Source organism: Ochotona curzoniae, unplaced genomic scaffold (assembly GCF_017591425.1).
Source record: "Ochotona curzoniae isolate NIBS_2020 unplaced genomic scaffold, NIBS_Ocur_1.0 scaffold_274, whole genome shotgun sequence".
Taxonomy (NCBI): domain Eukaryota; kingdom Metazoa; phylum Chordata; class Mammalia; order Lagomorpha; family Ochotonidae; genus Ochotona; species Ochotona curzoniae.
In genome coordinates, this window is record NW_024467101.1 from 3,899,721 (window position 1) to 3,920,585 (window position 20,865).

At 48.4% G+C, this 20,865-nt stretch overlaps 1 protein-coding gene across 1 annotated transcript in view; it reads right to left on the minus strand.

Annotated features, from left to right (window-relative positions):
• LOC121171751 (protein HIRA) overlaps positions 1 to 20,865 on the minus strand; it is a 71,485-nt gene that overhangs the window by 27,351 nt on the left and 23,269 nt on the right. The window contains exons 6-13 of the mRNA XM_041003441.1: positions 18,539 to 18,634; positions 17,355 to 17,515; positions 14,860 to 15,027; positions 12,553 to 12,666; positions 8,687 to 8,757; positions 8,010 to 8,115; positions 4,982 to 5,197; positions 2,781 to 2,866 (exon numbers count right to left, since the gene is read on the minus strand). Coding sequence (XP_040859375.1) covers positions 2,781 to 2,866; positions 4,982 to 5,197; positions 8,010 to 8,115; positions 8,687 to 8,757; positions 12,553 to 12,666; positions 14,860 to 15,027; positions 17,355 to 17,515; positions 18,539 to 18,634 — 1,018 coding nt within the window. The remainder of the gene's footprint in view (positions 1 to 2,780; positions 2,867 to 4,981; positions 5,198 to 8,009; positions 8,116 to 8,686; positions 8,758 to 12,552; positions 12,667 to 14,859; positions 15,028 to 17,354; positions 17,516 to 18,538; positions 18,635 to 20,865) is intronic.

The following is a 20,865-nucleotide window of genomic DNA, read 5'->3' on the forward strand; positions in this document are numbered from 1 at the left end:
GGCCTATCTCTCCTTGCAATGTTGGCTGCTACTGTGCATCATGGTCCAAGCACTTGAGTCTCTGCTACTCACAGAAAGGACCCAGAGGGAGATCCTGGCTCCTGGATTCAGCCTGGCCCAGCCTCCACTGCTTTGGGCACTTGGGTAGTGAACCAGCAAATGGAAGATCTCTCTCAGCCTTTTGAATAAAAATAAACATTTTTTTAAAAAGATGTTTATTTCTTATCACAGTCTAAGCATTTCATTTGTGAATGATTCCTTCTTTGGCACTATTTAATCTCATTATGCCGACTGTACCCATTTTACTGTCTTCTTAATTGCCTAGGGAAGTTTTTTCAGTTGGTTCTCTTAGAAATTGTATCATCCTTCTTAGCTAACCGAATGGACTAGAACCTCTATGCAGTGTTAAATTATACCTACAAGAGCAGCAGCAATCTGTTTACCTTTTAACTCAGTTGGAAATAAGATAACTTAGAAGAGTTAAGGAAGCAATCAAGGAAAGCTCATTTAATTGAGCTTAAATCAGAATAATGTTGAATTTTGTCAAAAAAAAATCTCTTAGGCATCGACGAAGACTTATTTCTTTTGAACAACTGACATAAATCAAATTAACAGTTCCCTCAAATTTGAACTTCTTCCTTTTCCAGAAAAAAAGAAAACTTACTTGATCATAGTATATCTGCCTTTCATTACTATTTGGTTTAGGATTCCCAATGTTATCTAGAAATGAGACGTTACGTTTTGAGGGTCATACTTTGGAGTCAATGTGTTCATTAACAAAAAATTTGCAAACTTTTCTTTTTCTAATACATAATTTAAACAGTATTTGAGTTATCCACTCCTTTAGTCCGTTAGACATTCCCAATGAAGCTTTCTTAGTCTGATGGCTTTGATGAGGTTATGCTTTCAATCGTGTTCCTAACATTTCTCCAATAATTCTTCAGTTTCCAGTAATTTTATTTTCTTCAATAAATCTATTTGCATAGCATTTAGCAAAGAAATCTCTCTTTTGATTTATTCTTTATCTGTGATTATTTCCCACTGTTAACTATTTTGAACATTTTTCTTTCTTGATTAGTTAAGATAATTACTTACTGCTTTAAAAAAACATATTTATTTAACTTGAAGGACAGTATGACAGAGAGACACAGAAATATCTGCTATCTACTGGTTCATTCCTCAGTGCAACAGCCAAGTCTGGGGCAGGCCGAAGCTAGGGACCTGCAAGTCCATTCAGGCCGGCCACATGAGAAAGAGGGGATTCAAGCACCCAGGCTACCTTCCGCAGCTTTCCCTGGCACATTAACTGGGAGCTGGATTGGAAGTGGAACAGCCAGGACTTGAAATGACACCCATATGGGATGCCAGCATCGCAGGCAGTGGCTTTACCTCAGTGTGCCACAACTCCAGCCTTAACAACTAGCTGTTCTGCTGTTACTCGTTTAAATATAGAAATCAGGAAGACGATAAAGTTAAAATGGGAGAAATCAGTTTGTGGTGCACTCTTGTGGCAGGAAGCTGGCTAGAAATCCCTCCTTCCTTGACCTTCTCACCAGATAAGGCGTGGAAGAATCCACAGAACAAAGTCCACCATCACTAACACCACCGTCCTTACTCCTTCTAGCCCAGCAGTACTTAAAGAACACTCACATACTTGGTCTCGGCTGGCACTAACAAAAGGTAGGTGGCATTATCCCGAAGATGGAAGAAGGCTTGGTCGAAGGAGAGTCATTGGCTCCAGTGAGAGGACTGGCTCCAGCCAGGTCTCTACCCCTCATGGCCTCAATGTAAGAGGCTGTGCCAGCACCCATGAGTGGAGGTCTCCGCACTGCAGGGGCACTGTGGGGGGCTCAGGAGTGGACCCAGGAAAGCACAGAGGCTGCCTGTACAGGTCTCCATTTAGAACATACAGATACTCTGAGCAGGATGGCTGCATGAGTAGAAAACCCACAGTGACCAGGCCTTCTGTCCCTCTCATGAAGCACCTTAGCATTCCTTGAGTTAAGGTACATGCTTGACTACAGTGCCCCTGTAGAGCAACACAAAAGTAAGCCTGACTGGAGGAACCAAGTCAAGAAACGACACAAGATCTACTTCCCCAGAGAAGTTTGTCTCAGACATTTTCATTTCTAGCAAACACACTGAGGAAGCAGTCACAGGTGTGCACAAAGATTCAATTCCAATCATAAAAAACTGAACAAATGCTAAAGCCACACATGAAAGAGCTGGTTAAGGAAGTCACCATGAACCCACAGGACAGGAGCCTGTATAATTGGCAAGTGAATATGTCAGAGGACCATTTATTAAGATGGATAAAAGGTCAAAAACACAGCAGCAAGTGGAGAAGAAAAGACTAGAAAAACAGATCCCAACATGCTAATCAATTATATTTTAGAGCAAGTAGGTTACAGATGATGCTCTTTGAGACATTACTATTTTGTAAATTTTCAACAATGTGTATTATATATTTTCTTCCTAATAGAAGCTTACAAAAGGTGGGGGGAGGGGAGAGAAAAACATTAGCATCACTGCTTTCCCTGGGTGTCCTAACATGCCTGCCAGCAGTATGGCACTGCACAGGCGCCTGAGCCCACTGCTGGCTCAGCAGCTTCCCGCCAGCTGCAAAGTCCAGCGTGTGCGAGGGCTCGGAGGCTGCCGGCCTGCTGCACCTGACTCCCAGCCAGGCTGGCCCACGAGCCTATGGAAGTGCTAGCTGGAGAAAGGAGAGTGCCAGTTCTCCCCAGAGAAGGCCCCAGGGAGCTGGGCGAATGAGCGAGTACCCGGTGTCCAGCTGTGCTATGCAGAGAGGCGTGATTCTTCTCCGACCATCTGCTGTCCGAGTCTCAACTTGTTTCTTCAGAAGATTCTGGCAAAGTAGAGTCACATGAATAATGGTAAAACTTCTGCCAACTGTCTCCACATAGCAAAAAAAAAAAAAAAAAAAAAACTTACTTTTTTTTTTTTTCTGGCTGTGATTAGAACACTTGGAATAAGATCTAAATGTGTAACTCAGTATTAACAGTAGCACAATGCTGAACAGATTCTTGGCATTTATCCATCTTATACAACTGAAATTCTGTACCTTTTAATACAAGGGTATTTAGGACGGTTCATGGAAAATGGGATGAAAAGTACACATTGGTGGCTGAGTGGTAAGCCTAGTGGTTGAGACACCTGCATCCCAAATGACTGCCTGAGTTGGGTTTCTAGTTCTGGCTATTGATTCCAGCTGACTGTCAAATGCAGCTCCTAGAAAGAGTGCTGATGGCTCAAGCGACTTGGGTCCCTGCTACCCTATCTCCATGAGTCCTGGGCTCCTGGCTCTGTGAGCGCCCAGAGCGAATCAGCAGATAGGAGATGCGTCTGTCGTCCTCTCAGGTGGGGAAAAAAGAAAAACAGCCACCCACACTGAGAGACCCACATGGGGTTCCAGACTCCTGACTGACCCACAACTCCCGCTGCGGCCATTTGGGGAGTGAACTAGAAAACAGAAGATCTCTTTTTCTTTCTCTCTGCCGGTCTTTCAAATAAAAGAAAAGCAAGGAAGTAGTGAGCCCACCCTTCTGAGGTTTCCATTCATCATGTGAATAGAAACAAGTTACTTATGCCACCCTTCTGTATTTTTTTATCAAGGGCAGACAGGTCAGGACTCTAATTCCAGTGTTTCCATACGTTTTGTCCACACCCTCTGGTGAGTGTTAGCAGTTATTTTATTTTTTTTTTCCTAAAATTGTGCTTAAAAGATTCCACTTTCATTAAGTTTTCTTTTTCTCTTAAAGGTTCTCCTCCTGACTGCTGCAGTCGGTTTCTGTCTTAATAAATCTTGTTTCTGCTTAAAATAAAAAACAAAACAAAACCACTTTTTTCTCTTATAATTCATTTTTTTCACAATACGCATTTTCTGTGAATTAAGATAAAAAGTCTGAACCAAAATTAATTCATACTTTTAATCCCATTTTCCATAAACTTTTGGAAGTACCCTCACACCAGCCCATTTCCTCCTGCCCACAGGACCTGGCTCCTACCAGTCTGCTGTTTCCACAAGTCTGGCTCATGTTAGTGGTATTATACAGCATTTGTCCTTCCATATCTGACTTATTGTTAAGTTCTATGTATTAAACATGTACTTTTTCAAACATAAATTATACGTCTATACCAAACTTCCCTTTCAAAGTTTGTAGCCTTTGAGGTACACCTAAACTTAATCAAACCACAAGCAGTTTATAGCAAGGTGTTTGACTTCCTGCATTGTTTAAAAAACAAAAACAAATAAACAAAACAAACAAACAAAACCCAGAGACATACCCAGGCCCAAGTACCTCCCTTCCTATCATGGGTGCCTTTTACCTGGGCAGCATCCCAGCCTGGCCACACCCCCATACCCCGCCCGCCACCCTGCGGGGAGGTCTTAGGATTCAGTGAGGGAACTAAATAAAGGCTGACACCACAGGGTGAGTGAAAGATCCTCAAATCCTCTCTCCCGCAGAGCATTCAAAGAACTACGCACTGGAGGTTTGCCAAGGCTCCTGCAGCTGATGTGGGCAACCCAGGGATTCCAACACTGTCCACTCTGATCCTGCCCCATTTCCATGTGCCTTCCTGGGCTTCCAGATGAAAGGGAGCGTATAGAAGTTGCCTAAGGGTGGAGCATAAAACCCACTGTTTGCAGCATTTAGAAACTCCAAGAAAGGTAAGCAGGTTAAGGTTTGGAAGTTTCCTTAAGAAGACAGTCTCCACAGCCACCAAGGACAAGGTCTTAGTGCTTCAGACCTTCACACCTCATGTAGCTGCAGCCACTGAGACCAACTGGCCCCTGTCTGGCTAAACTGTGGGTCCTGTGGCAGGCTCAGCACACACCGCCCCACCAGTATTCACACCTATGACCCCAGCCCATCTCTGTGCCCTTTTTTGGCTGCCTGGCCCCTGTGTCCTGCCCTGGGCTTCTGCCACCATCCTCAGTGTTGCCAGGCCAAGCCCTTACCTTCCTGATGTCTTCCAAACTCTCCCCATTGACAACACCTGCGACCGAGGAGGCTGAGCTTGTGTCTCTGCTTGCCACACTCTTCTGGTCCAGTTGCTGCTGCTGCTGCCTCCGCTGGTATTTGAGCATTTCGGGGTTCTCGATGACAGCTGTGGAGAGCTGGGCCTCGGTCATGATGGCCAGGCTCTTGCCATAGGTGGACTGGTGGATGCGGCTCTAAGGAGGCAGGGAGGGCGTTGACACCGTGCTTTGAGCACCACTGTGGCCAGTACTGCTCAGCAACAGGGGCCCAGCAGGAGACTCTCCTGACTCAGAACAGAAGAGGTCTGGGTGCCAGTGCTTTATCACCTCCCCCAGCCTGTGCTGTGTGCCTCTGCTTAAACAGCTTTGTTGAGCTCGAACCTTCCCCAGCTGTTTGCAACCTGCCGTGGATGATAGTGAACAAGATACCTGATTTAAGGAAAACACCTGCCACAGCAGCTGGTGCAGAACAAATGGCAATAAACACTGTTTCAAAGGAAACAAAGACACTCAAGTTGCTAACTGTAGGCTCCTGAATCATGCCAAGGACTCCAAACAATGTTCAGAAATCAAGACATTGGAACCAAAAGTCTTCCACTGTTCTTGTCTGTAGGTAGGTCTCCACAGGTCTGCTTACAGCACCTTCTCTGCTCCCCCGAGGTGCCACGTAACGTGTCTAGATCCCTCACAACAGCAGCCCGCCCCTTTCATCCTCCTAGACCCTGATGGTCCTGTGCTGAAGCAAGCAAGCAGGAGCCTCCGAGAGCAGGGACATGTTCCCAGCACACTCTAGTGACTGACACTCATCAAAGAGTGAAGAGGGGCCAACTCACACAGGATGTACAAATGACTGGCTCCGTGTTCTGCTCAGGAGCAGGGACCTCCTGAGGTTAACCGGACATGGGCACTGAGGTAGGCAGGAGGCAGCTTCCCAGAAAAGGTGCCTTGGGGTTCACTTCTCTAAGACCTGCAGGTGACCAGGAACCTCCCTCCCTTCCTTGCCATCTTGGCTCCTTCCACCTCTCCTGGATCTACCCCTGAAATAATTTCAATGCAAAGTTCACAGTTTGGCCAAGGTTAACTATACAGTTTGTCACACAGTCCCCACAGGGGATCACACATCAATCCCAGGGCTCCTGGCAGTAGTGACAGCTCCAAGACCTGAGGCTACTTGAGATACTTACTCCTTCTGACGCCGGTGCTGTGGTTTTGTAAGTCAAGCTGTCACCTATAATACCAGCGTCCCATACCAGAGTGTGGGTTCAAGTCCCAGCTGCTCTGCTTCCAATCCAGCTCCCTCACAATGCACAGCAGCAGAGGATGTTCAAAGTATGTGAACCCTTGCCATCTACATGGGAAAAATTGATGGAATTCCTAGGCTCCTGGCATCAGCCTGACCCGGCTCCAACTGTTATGTTTACTTTGTAATAAGTAAAATTTAAACAGAGAAGAAATGACTAATGGGGAGCTAGACTCCCTTCTAGGAGCAGCCAGCAAGGCAGATCTCCATCTCAATGGATTCCTGACTTATTAGGGGGATCCCTCTGGTGCATGTTGCAGGACTGTATGTGTGACTTCAGAGGAAGCGTCCACCAGCAAGAGCCCATGCTGAGGAGAGTACTCACCTGCTCCGGGCTTGCAGAGGGCTCCTGTCAGACCACTGACAACATGCCACTCAGTGTGGGCAATGGCCTGACTGTGCAACAGCAGGCTTTGAGGTCTGGGACAGGCATAGCAGAGCCTTTCTGAAGCCCCAGGACGGCCTAACACAGCAGAGAGCAAAGAAGGCCTGGCCCAAAGGCAGCAGGTCTTGCTCATAACTACTGTTGTTACTCAAGGGTCATGTGGCTGTAGAGCAAGGGAACATGCTATTTTGAGGTGTAGTGACCTCACAGATGTGCCTCACCTTAAAGGATTTTGTATTATTTAAGTGAAGTAACAGAAGATGCAAAACACATGGCGCAGGGCCCGGTGCTTTAGCCTAGTGGCTAAAGTCCTCACCTTGAATGCGCTGGCATCCCATATGGGCACCGGTTCTAATCCCAGTGGCTCCATTTCCCATCCAGCTCCCTGCTTGTGGCCTGGGAAAGCACTCAAGGACAGCCCAAAGCTTTGGGACCCTGCACATGCGTGGGGAGACCCAGAAGAAGCTCCTGGCTCCTGGCTTCAGATTGGCTCATCTCCAGCCACTGTAGCCATTTGAGGAGTGAACCATCAGATGGAAGATCTTCCTGTCTCTCCTCCTCTCCTCCTCCTCCTCCTCTCTGTGTATCTGCCTTTTCAATTAAAAAAAAAAAATTAAAGCATGGCTCAGAGCCTGGTACACAACTGGGCTAAGAAATGACGAGCAGTGGGACCATGGTTCAACAGTTTAATCCTCTACCCTATGACACACCATCACCCCATATGGACACTGCTTCAAACCCGGCTGCTCCACTTCAGATCCTGCTCTCTGCTTATGGCCTGGGAAAATAAAAAAGGATGGCCCAAATCTTTGGGACCTTTCACTCACATGGGAGACCTGGTTCCCAGCTTTGGATCTGCTTACCTCTGGCCATTCCAGCTATTTCTCTGTCTCTCCTTCTCTCTGTAAATCTGTCTTTCTAATAAAACAAGTAACTATATAAATCTAAACTCCCCTCTCTCCTCAAAAAAGAGAGAAATGATAAATAGTATTGACTGGTGTGATATCAGGACTTGATAACTATGATGAGAAGCTGCCATGAAGAGGAGCCCTTGAGGAGTACCCCAGCTGTCTTCCAGGGTGAAAACCTCCCGGGGGTGCTCTATTTATCACTGCAAGAGATGACATCTCACATTGTTTTTGCTTCTTAATCCCAGGACCTGTTTCTGACATGAACAGAGACTTACTTTTAAGTTAATCTATTAAAGAAAGCCTGCTATCTGCAGAAGGTGACTGTTCCAGGTAATTTTAACAAATGCTGTGACTATGTATCCTACAAAGGGAGAGTCCAGTCAAAGGGGCCTCTCTTGGCCCTCAGCCTACCTTCTCCTCCTCGCTCAGTGGGTCTCCGAGCTCATCCTGGGAGAAGTCGAGGAACGCCACAGAGCCATCCATGGAGCACACCAGGATGCCCAGACCATTCAGCGTCCTGAAAGAGATGGTCGTCAGTAGCCAGCCAGATACAAGGGCTGGCCCAGGATGACAGTGGGATGGTGCTCTGAGTAGATGTTGGAAACATCTGGTGACCTTTTGTGGCCTAAGGGTGGGGGAAGCCAATTGTGTGCCAGAGGGTCCTTGTACCCTTTGCTTCTAGGTACAAGCTATTTCTTGCCACATTTTCCAAGAATTTTCTGTTCTGTTTACCATCATTTGGAAATCATTTTAAGAATATCTGAGGACGTATATTCTACAGAGGGCCGCTGAGAAGCAGAGGCCTTATCCTTTCAGGTCAGGTAATGACAGCATGTGTGAAACCTCAAGGACTCAAAGGTGCGGGTATTCTTGTCTCAAAACAAACCCCAGTTGTCTGAGAGGGCATCTCCTAGTGGCAAATCCCACAGGGGCAGGACATGGTCACAGCGGCAGGTGCACGACTGTCGGTCATGACTAGCAAACGACAACATGGGATCTGTGCCCCACATGCCACCTGGCTCTCCTCCCATCCCAGGGCCTCATGTTCTTCCTTATAGCCTACAGATCCTAAAAAGAATCCACCTCACCAGGAAATATCCATAATGGATTTGTCAAACAGCTCATGGATGACAACTAGGGGCCGTTTCAGGCACGTGAGCTGGAAGAGAAGGAGAAAGGGTCAATGGGATCACTGAGAATGGATTTTGTGCACTCGGCTGATGTGGTCAGTTTCTGCTGATAGACGAAGCACATTCAACTCAAAGAGTAAATACCTGAGACCCCAAACTGTACAAACCAGAGACTGCCAGAGACACCAGAGCTGCCCTTGCCTCAAGGGTTGCTGTGATCTAAAAGCGGAAATGGCTTCATGTGCAGATGACAAGCAATGGAGGAGGTAAAGTGGAAGGGCTAAGATTTGAGCAGAGGGACGGCCCCGGGGCAGAGTTCAGAGGATCTATGGGGCAGCAGGCAAGATGCCAAGGCTGCCAGAGACAAGGCAGCCCCAGAGAGAACCCAGGACATCTTCTCCGGCTCATGGAGCCTTAGGAGACATTAAACAAAGTACAGTGTGAACTGGTCACATAAGCCATGCAGGTTCACTCTCTATAATCTCTATAGACAGGACAGCAAAAATTGTCCTTAAACCAATCCCAAAGTTAAATACTGCTAATACTTTAATTATGTTCTTCTGGTATATTTTGTCTTTTATTTTTCAAAATAAGGCACAAGTTGTGTCTGCTTTTTCAGATTACATGAGTACGTAATTAAGAATTCTGCAAAACTCCTTTCTGGATGACTGTATAACATGTGGTCATTTCCCAGCTAGCCACTCTAATGTAGGAAGGTGTTCTAACACCACAATTTCGTAACTATGGCACTTCTATGTACAGAGGCTGACCCTGGGGCACAGGACAGTGGCCTGCTGGACACAAGTTCTTCTGTGGGGCACTGGGCTTCCCAGGGTGCTGCTGTATCTCCTGCAGGGGGTGATGCACTGTGGAACCTTCCACTTGCAGCTGGAGGCTACAGTGTGATCCTAGGGAGGGGCTGGAGGGGCAACTAACCAAATTCCAGAAAAAAATATCTCCAACTTCTTACCATAAATTTTCCAACAGAAGTTGGCATTGTGAGGCCCGGCACAGTACCTCAGTGACTAAAGTCCTTGTCCTGCTCATGCCAGGATCCCATAAGGCACCAGTTTGTATCCCAGCGGCCCCATATCCCTTCCAGCACCCTGCTTGTGGCCTGGGAAAGCAGTCGAGGACGGCCCAAAGCCTTGAGACCCTGTATCTGCGTGGGAGACCTGGAAGAGGCTCCTGCTCTGGATTGGCTCAGCTCCAGCCATTCGGCCGCTTGGGGAGTGAATCGGTGGACGAAGATCTTCCTCCCTCTCTCTCCTCTCTGTATATCTGACTTTCCAACAAAAATAAAAAATCTAAAAAAAAAAATAAAGTTGGCATTGTGGCAAGCAGATAAAGCTGCTGCCTGCAATGCCAACATTCCATACGGGCACTGGTTATATATGCTGGATATTCCACTTCTGAACAAGCTACCTGCTAATGGCCTGGGAAAGGCAGTGGAAAATGGTCCATGTGTTTGGGTCTCAGCCACTCATGTAAGAGAGCTAGATAAAGCTCCTGGCTGTGGCCTGGTCTAACCCTGACCAGCCCGAACATCTGGGAAATAACCTGTGGATGCAAGACTGATCTCTTTCTGTCTCTTTCAAATAAATAAATAAGTATTTAAAAAGTGCCAACAGGGCCTGGCATAGTAGTCTAGCAGCTAAAGCCCTTGCCTTGTTCACGCCGAGTTCCCATGTGGACACTGATTCGTGTCCTGGTGGCCCTGCTTCCCATCCAGCCCAAAGCCTTGGGACTTCGCACCCACATGGGAGACCCGGAGGACGCTCCTGGCTCCTGGCTTCAGATTGGCTCGGTTCTGGCCATTGCGGCCACTTGGGGAGTGAATCATCAGATGGAAGATCTTCCTCTCTGTCTCTCCTCCTCTCCATATATCTGACTTTCCGATGAAAATGAAATAAATCTTTAAAAAGTGTCAACAAGTCCCCTGAGAAGTCCGGAGCCCTGTTAGACCTGACCCAAGCACTTACACGTAAGAGCAGCTAACAAAGGGCTGTTTTAGACATATGCCTTCAACAGGCCTTGGCAGACAGGAACCTAAGAAAACCACACACATGATGGCACTGTGGTTCAAGTTCCAGTAAGTGTGTTAAATGAACTGTGGGCCTTAAAAAAGCAAAGTCACAATACCTACAGAAATGCATTTCTCTGGGTCTCCCACATGTGTGCAAGGGCCCAAGCACTTGGGCCAAGTTCTTTTGCTTTTCGTAGTCATTAGTGGGGAGCTGGCTCAGAAATGGAACAGCCAGTACTCAAACCAGCACCCATACAGGATGCTGGTGTGTGCCAGCAGTTTTACCTACTATGCCACAGCACCGGCCCCTGTACCAAACATGGGCCAAGAAAGTGGTTCAATGATCAATGGCAGGGCCTCTGTGGGCACTACATGTGAAGGCCAGATAATCTGAGGTCATAGAATGCCAGCCCCTTGGGTGGTAAGCAACTTATCAACACTCAGGGGCCCTAACACTCCACCCACACACTACCGGCTCCTTGGAAGGCACTGAGGTGGGAAGGGCGGAAGCTAAGGAACCAAAGGTGAGGTTCCTCTCTCACGGTTGTCACAGAGTATAGAAGACAAAGATGCCCTAAGGTTAGTTGAATGGAATCAACTAACAAGTCAGTCCTGGGGAATCCTCAGATGGCTTTGGCGGATGCAAGCACGGATCAGTCCTTATATCCTGAGGAGCTTAACTGTGTGGCCTTAGGCAAAACTTCAGTAGAAATAGCCAAACACTTTGCCAAACAGCTTGTATGACCTTAAATGCCTATCAGCAATGTATTCCTGTCTGCTAACCATCTCCTTGTCAACATCTTGAATTTTTTTAAAATTTTAGCTATTACGATTCTAGATCTGAATTCAAAAATAAACGAAGTGGGCTGATGCAATGGAGCATCCCATGTGGGCGATGGTTCATGTCCTGGCTGTTCCATTTTTGATCCAGCTCCCTCCCTGCTATGGCCTGAGAAAGGAGCATAGGATGGCCCAAGACCTTGGGGCCCTACATCCAAGTGGGAGACATGGAAAAGAGCTCCTAGTTCCCAGCTTCAGACTAGCGCAGCTGTGGCCTTCACAACTAATTGGAGAGTGATCCAGCAGATGGAAAATCTCTCTCTCAATCTCTACTTCTCTTTCCGTAACAATTCCAAGTGAAACTACCTCCACAAGAGGGAATATGAAAAATATTTTTAACCACTTCAGTTACAGAATCTCAAACCTGAACGTCTAATGATGGTCAACAGGAGCATGTATAAACAAACTGTTTTATATCCATACAGTGGAACATCACAGAAATAAGGAATATACTATTGTCAAATATACATACATATGTGAATCTCAAACACTACACCAAGAAAAAGAAATGCAGGATTCAAGAACCCAAACAGTATACAAACTGCATTCCCATGAAGGTCAAGAGCAGGCAAAATAGCAGTGTCACAAAGGCTGCTAGAGTAGCTTGCCCTGGCATGAGGATGGGGACTTAACAGGAAAAGAACATTCTGGGTAGTGGTGACACAGTTATAACAGCTCACTCAGCTGCAGTAGAGTACACCTCACATTTTTCTCACAGCAAGCAAACACAGCATGCTAACCGTGGCATTGATCACAGAGGTCCAGATGTTGAGCTTGGACCCAAGAATTCCTGCAGCTGAGAGGCAGGGAGGCCTCCCCGGGCTGCACTGCAGGCATCTGAGGAGGTTTGAGCCCAGGTGCGGGGCAGCAGCGGTCTCTCCTGCCTGCAGGGTCTCGGGGTCTCATTCCCTGCCCATACCTCCCACCATGCAGTGTAAACTCAGGGCAGGGGGCTCACCCAGACAGACAGCGAGCGATCCTTGCTGCCGACAGCACAGCAGCAGTATGGGCAGCTGGGCTTCGCAGAACTCCCATTCTTCTGCTTCTTTTTGAAGATTTTTGGGTTGAATTTCTGAAGCCACAAAGCCAACGTCAAAATGATGACCAAACATCAAGCATGTACCCTGTGCCCCAGCACTAAAGGACCCCCAAGTCCCACTCCACCAGTGGGAGCCCCACCCAGCCTGAGCCCAGACCCCAGGCATGCCCCATTCCATCTTCCTGAACACCTAGGAGGCTCAGCGAAGACAGGAAATGTGGCACAGGTACAAAATAACTAAGAGGTTAAGTGCAGGTTCAAAGCTGCCTTTATCAAACTGTGCACTTGAGGTGCCAGCAGCTGGGTCCTCTCAGGTCCTTCTGGACTGTCAGTGTTGTCCCTAGGGTCTGGGGAGAAGCTGGGCCTGCAAGGGTGCTTCTGGCATCAGGAACTGCTCACTTCTCACTTCTCACCTCCTGAGGGAGGGCAAAGGGACTGGCAGGAGATGAATGTGATGAATGTCTTTTAAAATGCTTTGTAAGATTTTTTTTTTTAAATTAGAAAAGAAGAGTTAGAGAGGAGAGAAGAGGGAAGGAGAGAGAGGGAGAGTGAGCGAGCGAGTGAGCGAGAGCGCTTGCACCTGCTGGTTTACTCTCCAACGGGTGGCAAAGGTCAGTGATGCATCAGATGGAAGCCCGGAGCGTGGAATTCTTTCCACATCTCCCATGTGAGAGGCAGGGACCCAATTGTGTAGACCATCTTTGGCTGCTTTCTCGGGTGCATCCGCGTGAAGCTGGATCAAAGCTGAGCATGCGGGACCAGAACCTGCGCTCATGCGAGGCTGGTATTGTAGGCAGCAGCACAGCCTGCAGCACTGCAGTACTGTGGCCTCTTCTCACGGCACTGTAGCTGTCCAGCAGGACCTGCTGCTATAGCCTCAAGGGGCCAAGGATGATGGCTGCCTCACAGAAATGTACCTGACTGACTGCTCAGCCAGCCCTGGGAGCCACCCAGAGTGAGCTGGCTGTCGACTCTGGAACGGTTGGAGGCACACACTGAATCCCTTGTCACCTTCCTGATTAAATGGATGTGGCAGCTCTAGGAATCCCAGGCTATGAGAATGGAAAAGGGGTGGCTCCTCAGCCTGGGGTCAACTGACCTCAAGGGCTTCTGATTCCAGGTGCTAGCAGAACCAGGGGTGAAGAAACTGGAGAACACAACCCAGGGAAAGCACCCTGGGCTCCAGTCCCCATCAGCACTGAGTGGGCCTTTGTGTGAGGCAGGCTCTGTGCTATCAGCTGTTCTCAAAAAAGCTATGAGAGCCACAGGAGAGCATTACTCAGAGGCACTGTGCCAACTACAAGGCTTTAGTGTGAAGCAACATCCAACAGATTCCAGCAGGATCATTCATGCATACTTCACACTGTAAGGAACAGCATCGATTACCAATGCAAACACAGGCAATCATGACCCTGTTGGACTCATCAATGCTCAAACTGCCTGGTGTTGAGACTCCTGGTCCTCATGGGTTATTTGCCATGAGGAGTACTTAGCTGCTTGTCTTAATGTGTTCTTGGGACACACTTCAGTTAGTCAGCCAGAAGCAAAAAGAGTAGGAGTCCAAAGAATCCAAGGCAGCTCACACCGCCAAGCATGTTCCACCGGCCCCTACAAAACCAGCTGAGCAGGCAGTACAGGGAGCTACAGCATCACCTGGCAGCTGTGACAGACCACATGAGGTGTGTAAGTGCCCACTACTGCCCAGCCCCAGCACTGTGGTCCCAAGGGCAGGGTGAGGGGAGTGAGGCACTGGAGCACCTGCAAGTAGGCCAGACTGTGTAAATGGCAGTATGGCAATGCTCCTAGACAAAGACTGCCCTGGGCGACAGTCACCACATTAACACTGGCTGAAAATGCATGTGTTCTGCTTCATAGAATTAAGTTTTAATTTTAAGAATTTTTTAAAGGTCTTACTCTGTTGCCCAGGCTGAGGGGTATGTCATTTCCAGGCAAGATCCCAATACTGACCTGAGTGGACTCACATTCCCTTTGCAGGCAGCCAGCCTGGTGGTCCTTGCCAGAGGGGTCACCATGCTGACACCTGAACTATGCACTGGCACGCTGCACTATGGCCCAACTCCTGGGTCAATGTGTCTCAGCCTCCGACTGCTGGGACCACAGGCATGAGCCACAGCACCTGACTAGGATTAGGTTTTGATACTTAATATGATAGGCCACACAGGGACAGTGCCCAGAACCACTAGAACCAAAATCACGCGCACTCACCACTACAGTCACAGCTTTCCGGTGCCCAACAAAATCCATGTTTGTCTTCCAGCCTTCCCGTTCAATGATCTGGGCGGTGGGGCCAGAGTTGTTCATGGCGTGGGCAGACACTAGGTAATGCCCATCAGGGGACCAGCTGAGCCGCAATACATGGGTCGTCCCTCCACACTGAAAGAAACACCTGCACGTGAATGGAGCACAAGGCCAACTCCGTGACCACATCTCTGGCATCAAAGATGGCATCAGTCTTCAGTCTACAAATGTATGCCGCTGAGCAATGCAGCCCACGCTGCAGGCTATACTATGCTGACAGCTATCACTCCAGGCTCTCCAGGTGGTCCAAGACAAAGACCCTCAGGGGAAGAGGTGCAGCGTCTGCAGCACCCTCTGCCCTCCAAGGAGGACGGCAGGGAAGCTCAGCCCTGTGGGGTTCACAGCAAGGCCGCCTCTGAGCCGTCAACTCTGCGGGGGCCAATTCTGGTCTCAGTACCTCATTGAGTGACATCTGCAGAATATCCTCCAGAAACGTGCAGCCTGGATCAGCAGCCTGAAATGGGGTGCAGCCAACAAGTGAAAGAACCAACTACACCCTTGAATCTGTCTCTTCATCCAAGTGTGGTAAGACAACCACAAAAAAGATGTTCGTTAAGTTGTAAAAACTGCAAGAGGCAGTACAGAAGACAAGGCCTGAGGCCTGAAGGAGAGGTTCCCTTCGAGGGAGAGGATGCAGGTGCAACGCATGGCCCCTGTAGTTCAAGGCCATCCATGGACAGCCCTGAAGATTCTGGAATTAATCTCTTGACTCACAGCCCCAGAATGGGAAAGGTGGGTCTTTCCCAATGAAAAAAACTGGGTCTGAGTGTTGCTTCAGTTTCCAGGACAGGCCACTGACCCAAGGTGAGATGGATAACCCAATAGATGGTCTGGTGGAGACTGCTAAAGGGTATTGAAAAGAGCCTGGCAGCTGCCTCGTGCTAGAGCCCTGAGAGATTCCAGCAGGCCTGAGTGAGTACACAGGTCACCTGAAGCAGGCAGCTGTTGCTAAGGAGGGCAGGATTAAATAGATGAAAATCGGCATGTACAGATGCAGCCAAGAGCCAGTGTTGTCTGCAGTAGAAATGAACCTATGGGGCCCGGTGGCGTGGCCTAGCAGCTAAAAGTCCTCGCCTTGAATGTGCCGGGATCCCATATGGGCGCCGGTTCTGATTCTGGCAGCTCCGCTTCCCATCCAGCTCCCTGCCTGTGGCCTGGGACAGCAGTCAAGGATGGCCCAAAATCTTGGGACCCTGCACCCGTGTGGGAGACCCGGAAAGAAGTTCCTGGCTCCTGGCTCCAGATTGGCGCGGCACCGGCTGTTGCGCTAACTTGGGGAGTGAATCATCTGACGGAAGATCTTCCTCTCTGTCTCTCCTCATCTCTGTATATCTGGCTTTGTAATAAAAAATAAATAAACCTTAAAAAAAAAAAAAAAGAAAAGAAATAAACCTATGATTTTGGTGGTCCTTCTGCAGCAAGCACTGCCCAGTGGGCAAAAGCCTATTCTTCATGCCAATCTTCACATACATGTGGCCCTTGCTCTGAGAAGGCTGCCCAGACAGGACCGTCCCTTCCAGGACATTTCTGGTCATCTGAACAATGCTATCACCACACTCACAACTGGTAGAACTGTCCATCTTCCCCAATAAGACTATACACAGGAAGGAGAGTAACTCCATTTCAACCCACTTTTATGTCTCCACACCCATTGCTGTCTTACATACACTAGGCACTTCATGAGTGTTTACTGAAATACATCATCCTTGAACTGATTCTATATGAAATCTGATAAAGGATGAGACAGTCAAATACCACAGAAGCCATGTGCATTCACCATCTCCGAACATTCTGCAAAGCCTACATCTAACTCCCCTGAAGGAGAAGAGAGAATTGGCTCACAGAGCAGACACTGGGCAGCAAAGCTCCAGGCACGGCCAGAGACTCCTCCCCTGCTCCCTTCAGCAAGCTGTGCCGAAGGGCACCTCAAGGTAATGTCACACAGTAATGAAAGGTCACCATTCCATTCATGTCTGCAGCAGTGGCAATGAACTGGGTGACGCAGCAATGTGGGGACATTCTTAAGATTCTCTTCACCTTTAACAGCTATGAAACTTTTTCACTTCAAAGTTTGTTATTAAGTGGTTTCTCCGAACTGATTTTTTTTTTTATAAAAAAGAATTTATTAGGGAGGCAGTGAGAGAGCAGAGACAGAGCGCTCCCAATCACTGGTTCACTCCCAAATCTCCTTGACAGCTGGGACTGGGATGGGCTGAGGCTAATCAAAGTCTCCAAGGTGGGTGGGTGGCAGGAACCCAACTGTTTGAGCTGTTACAGTCAGAAATCAAAGCCAGGCGCTGGGACAGAGCACACGGGAACCTAAACCACTAAACTGAACACCCACGGAGGCCAGGAAGGGGCTGGCGAGCTGCTGGCCCCTGCTCCTCTGCCCACCCTGTTACCTCATCAAAGGGCTTGGTGATGCTGGTCTCGAGCTGCCAGTCCAGGGTCCTCCACACCTTCAGGCTGCGGTCATCAGCTTGAGAGGCGATATATTTGCCCACGGGGTCCCAGGTCAGCCCCTTCACCAAGCCGGAATGACCTCTTAGTGTAGCAAGAATTTCTGTGGGGGAAAAAAAAAATCCTTGAGAAACATGAAAAGCATTACCTAGGGGAAAACATGACTTGATAACAGAAAGCCCAGGTTGCCATCCCTGGGTCACGGCACAGACAAGCAAGACTTCAGGAGTTTGCCCTAAGCAGCCCCTACACATTGGCTCAAGCACAAGAGCCCCCTAATTTGATCTGTGCCCAGGCAAAAGCCACCCCCAGACAGGATGGCACCCTGAGAAGGGCACTGTGACTTCCCTCCAGACACAGCTAACTCTGGGCTGGTTAAGGTCTCATGTGCCTCCAGAGGGTCAGGCAACAGACTAGAACCTCCATCTCTTATTTGTAGCTGGTGGCCATGCCTGTGTCAGCCCGGCTGGGCTGTGACGTCAGCACATCTGAGGTGAGCCTTCCTAGCAGGTCCCTGCAGTCTCCTCAAATTCATAGCTGAAGGCCTCTTACAGGTCTGCATGTGAAAGAGGGTTAAAATCACTTGGATCCCAGTCTGTGGATGATGCAGTTGAGTCCAGGAGGAGCACATAGTCCAGACACAGCGCGGGGACATCAGAAGTACTTTACTAGGTACAAACTGCATCATAGGACAGATTTCGCCATGAACAAGGAAAACTTACCTTTCGCAAAACTGTCTTCATGTTAGCCTGCGCCTGTTCAAGGGCTTCATAGAGACAGCCACTGAACGGAGGCCAGAGTGCAACGGTGGCAGGCACACACAGCCTGTGTGGGAGCACTGGGTCCCCAGTGCCAGTCACACGTACATCACCTCACTTCTATTTCCCCTTAGCACAAAGCTGCTTTCACACTATAAACATAACTGATGAGGAAATGAAGAACTGCATCACTGCTAAGACACCCAATTCTCAGTCACTGGGAAGCATCTGACACCACCAAGGCTAAGGAGATAAGACTCCTCGGCCTTCTTGGTCCCCCTGACCCGACCCCACACTTGAGATACCAACAGGCAGTTCTGCCTCCAGCAGCCCATCTCTGGGGTCTGCCGCTCGGAGCAGACCCTCACCTGGGAACTTGACAGCATTCCAGATAACGACAGTGTTGTCCACGCTGCATGAGGCTAGCCAGGCATCGTGGGGAGACCACGCCACGTCCATCACATCTGCAAGACAGAGGGGCTGGTGGTGAGCACTTCCACCCGGCACCGACTCCGGCAAGGGCAGAGCTCAGAAGCATCCTCCTCTGCCTGCTGGCCCGGCTTCCTGGAGTTCTCCTCTGAGGGCTCTTGAACTGCGACCGTCTGCGCTAGACTTCTTTTGTTGAAGCCAACCAGAAAAACTGCCTTACCAAGACCCTTTAACTGGTCATAGAATTTCAAGCATTTAATTGACCCCAGAGCCCCGCTCCTTTTATAAACAAAATAACTGAGGATTCATTTCAGGAGTTGGTTGCCACGTGGCCATTGTATGCACGTATGAGTACAACCACAGTTGGAGGCTTCTGGCACATTCTTCCTTCCTAACTTAGCTTGCTTTTGCACTTATAACCAGGCCTTCCCCAGAAAACCCTCCGAACACTCAACAGACGCAGTCAGGCCAGCTCAAAGACACCATCTTCGGGCCCTTTTGCTCAGGAACCAGATCTCGAAGACCTGCCAAGAGCACCCTGCACCCCTTTCCCTGCAGAAAATTAATCACACTCTCTTCTTTGACACTCGGTTATCTCATCTGTTAAGTGCAGATGAGGAAACACAAGGCTGTGGTGAGGCTTTGACGTGCAAAAGTGCTGTAGCACACACCAAGGCACTGGTGAGGGTCTGCCATAATGCCAAACCCCATGCCCATCTCGTCATCTCGGTCTCTTTCTCTAAAGTGTACTCAAGCGCGACTGGTGAACTGAGGAAAACAGAGGGGCAAGTTACCAGCTGCTTAGTTTCTCCCCTATAACGTTTTGAAAAGGAGATGCAAGCAGAATATTAGGAATTCCATCGCACTATTCTTTGAACTTCCGTGGCAGTGCCACAGACTTCTGTGCACTGTGCTGCACTCTATTTCACACTGTGTATGCACTGGCATGCTTACTTCACACTCTAATTGCCTGTGCGCTCTTCATATCTTCTTTGCTTTCGCTCGGAGCCATAAGTTGACTACTACAAGCAGACCTAAATTAACACTGAGTACTGGGGCTGGCATGATGGCTTAACAGGCTCAACTTCCACCTGCAAGCTCCAGATTCCCACATTGGGTGCCAGTTTGTGTCTTGGCTGCTCCACTTTCCATCCAGCTCCCTGTTTGAGGCCTGGGAAAGCAGTAGGGGACAGCCCAAAGCCTTGGGACCCTGCACCCACGTGGGAGACCCAGAAGAAGTCCTGGTTCCAGGCTTTAGATTAGCTCAGCCCTCACTGTTGCAGCCATGTGGGGAGTGAAATCAGTGGATGCAAAAATCTTTCTATCTCTCCTTTTCTTTGTAATCTGATCTACCTTTCCAATAAAAACAAAATAAATCTTTATAAATAAATAAATAGACATGTACTACTTTATTGTGTGTTTAAAAATTATGGATTGGGACTGGACTAATTTAGCTCAGTGGCTAAAGTCCTAGCTTTGCACATGCCAGAATCCCATATGGGCGCCGGTTCTAATCCCAGCAGCCCCGCTTCCCATCCAGCTCCCTGCTTGTGGCCTGGGAAAGCAGTCAAGGACGGCCCAATGCCTTGGGTCCCTGCACCCATGTGGGAGACCTGGAAGAGGCTCTGGGTTCCTGGCTTTGGATACGCACAGCTCCAGCTGTTGCAGTCACTTGGGGAGTGAATCATTGGATGGAAGATTTTCATCTCTGTCCTCCTCTCTGTATATCTACCTTTCCAATAAAAATAAATACATCTTTAAATATTACAGGTTAACTCCAATTACTTTTATACCCCCACATCTCTAGAGGGAGAATACAACAAGGATTATGTTCTTCCTTCTAGTTTATTACATGTACTTTTATCACTTTTATTTATTCTTAAAGAGTTATTTAGTTGAACGGTAGTTATAGAAAGCAGAGGAGAGCTCTTTCATCTGCTGGTTCATTTTCCAAATGGCAGTAATGGCCAGAGCTGGGCCAAGTGGAAGCCAGGAGCTTCCATTGGCAGGAACCCAATTCCTTGAGCGTTAACTGCACAAAGCGGGAGTCAGGAGCTAGAGCTGAGTACCAAACCTTGCTAGTCTGATGTGGGACACAGGTATCTTAACCATTAGGCTAAATGGACCCCTTTGCCTTTAATGTTGACAAACTGTACTGGGAATAGTGAAAGTGAAGTTTCCTTAAGTCTCTCTAGTCTCTAGAACTGTCTTCACGAACTAAATGCTCACATATGATGACTGGGAGGCCTTCCAGTACAGTGGGTAA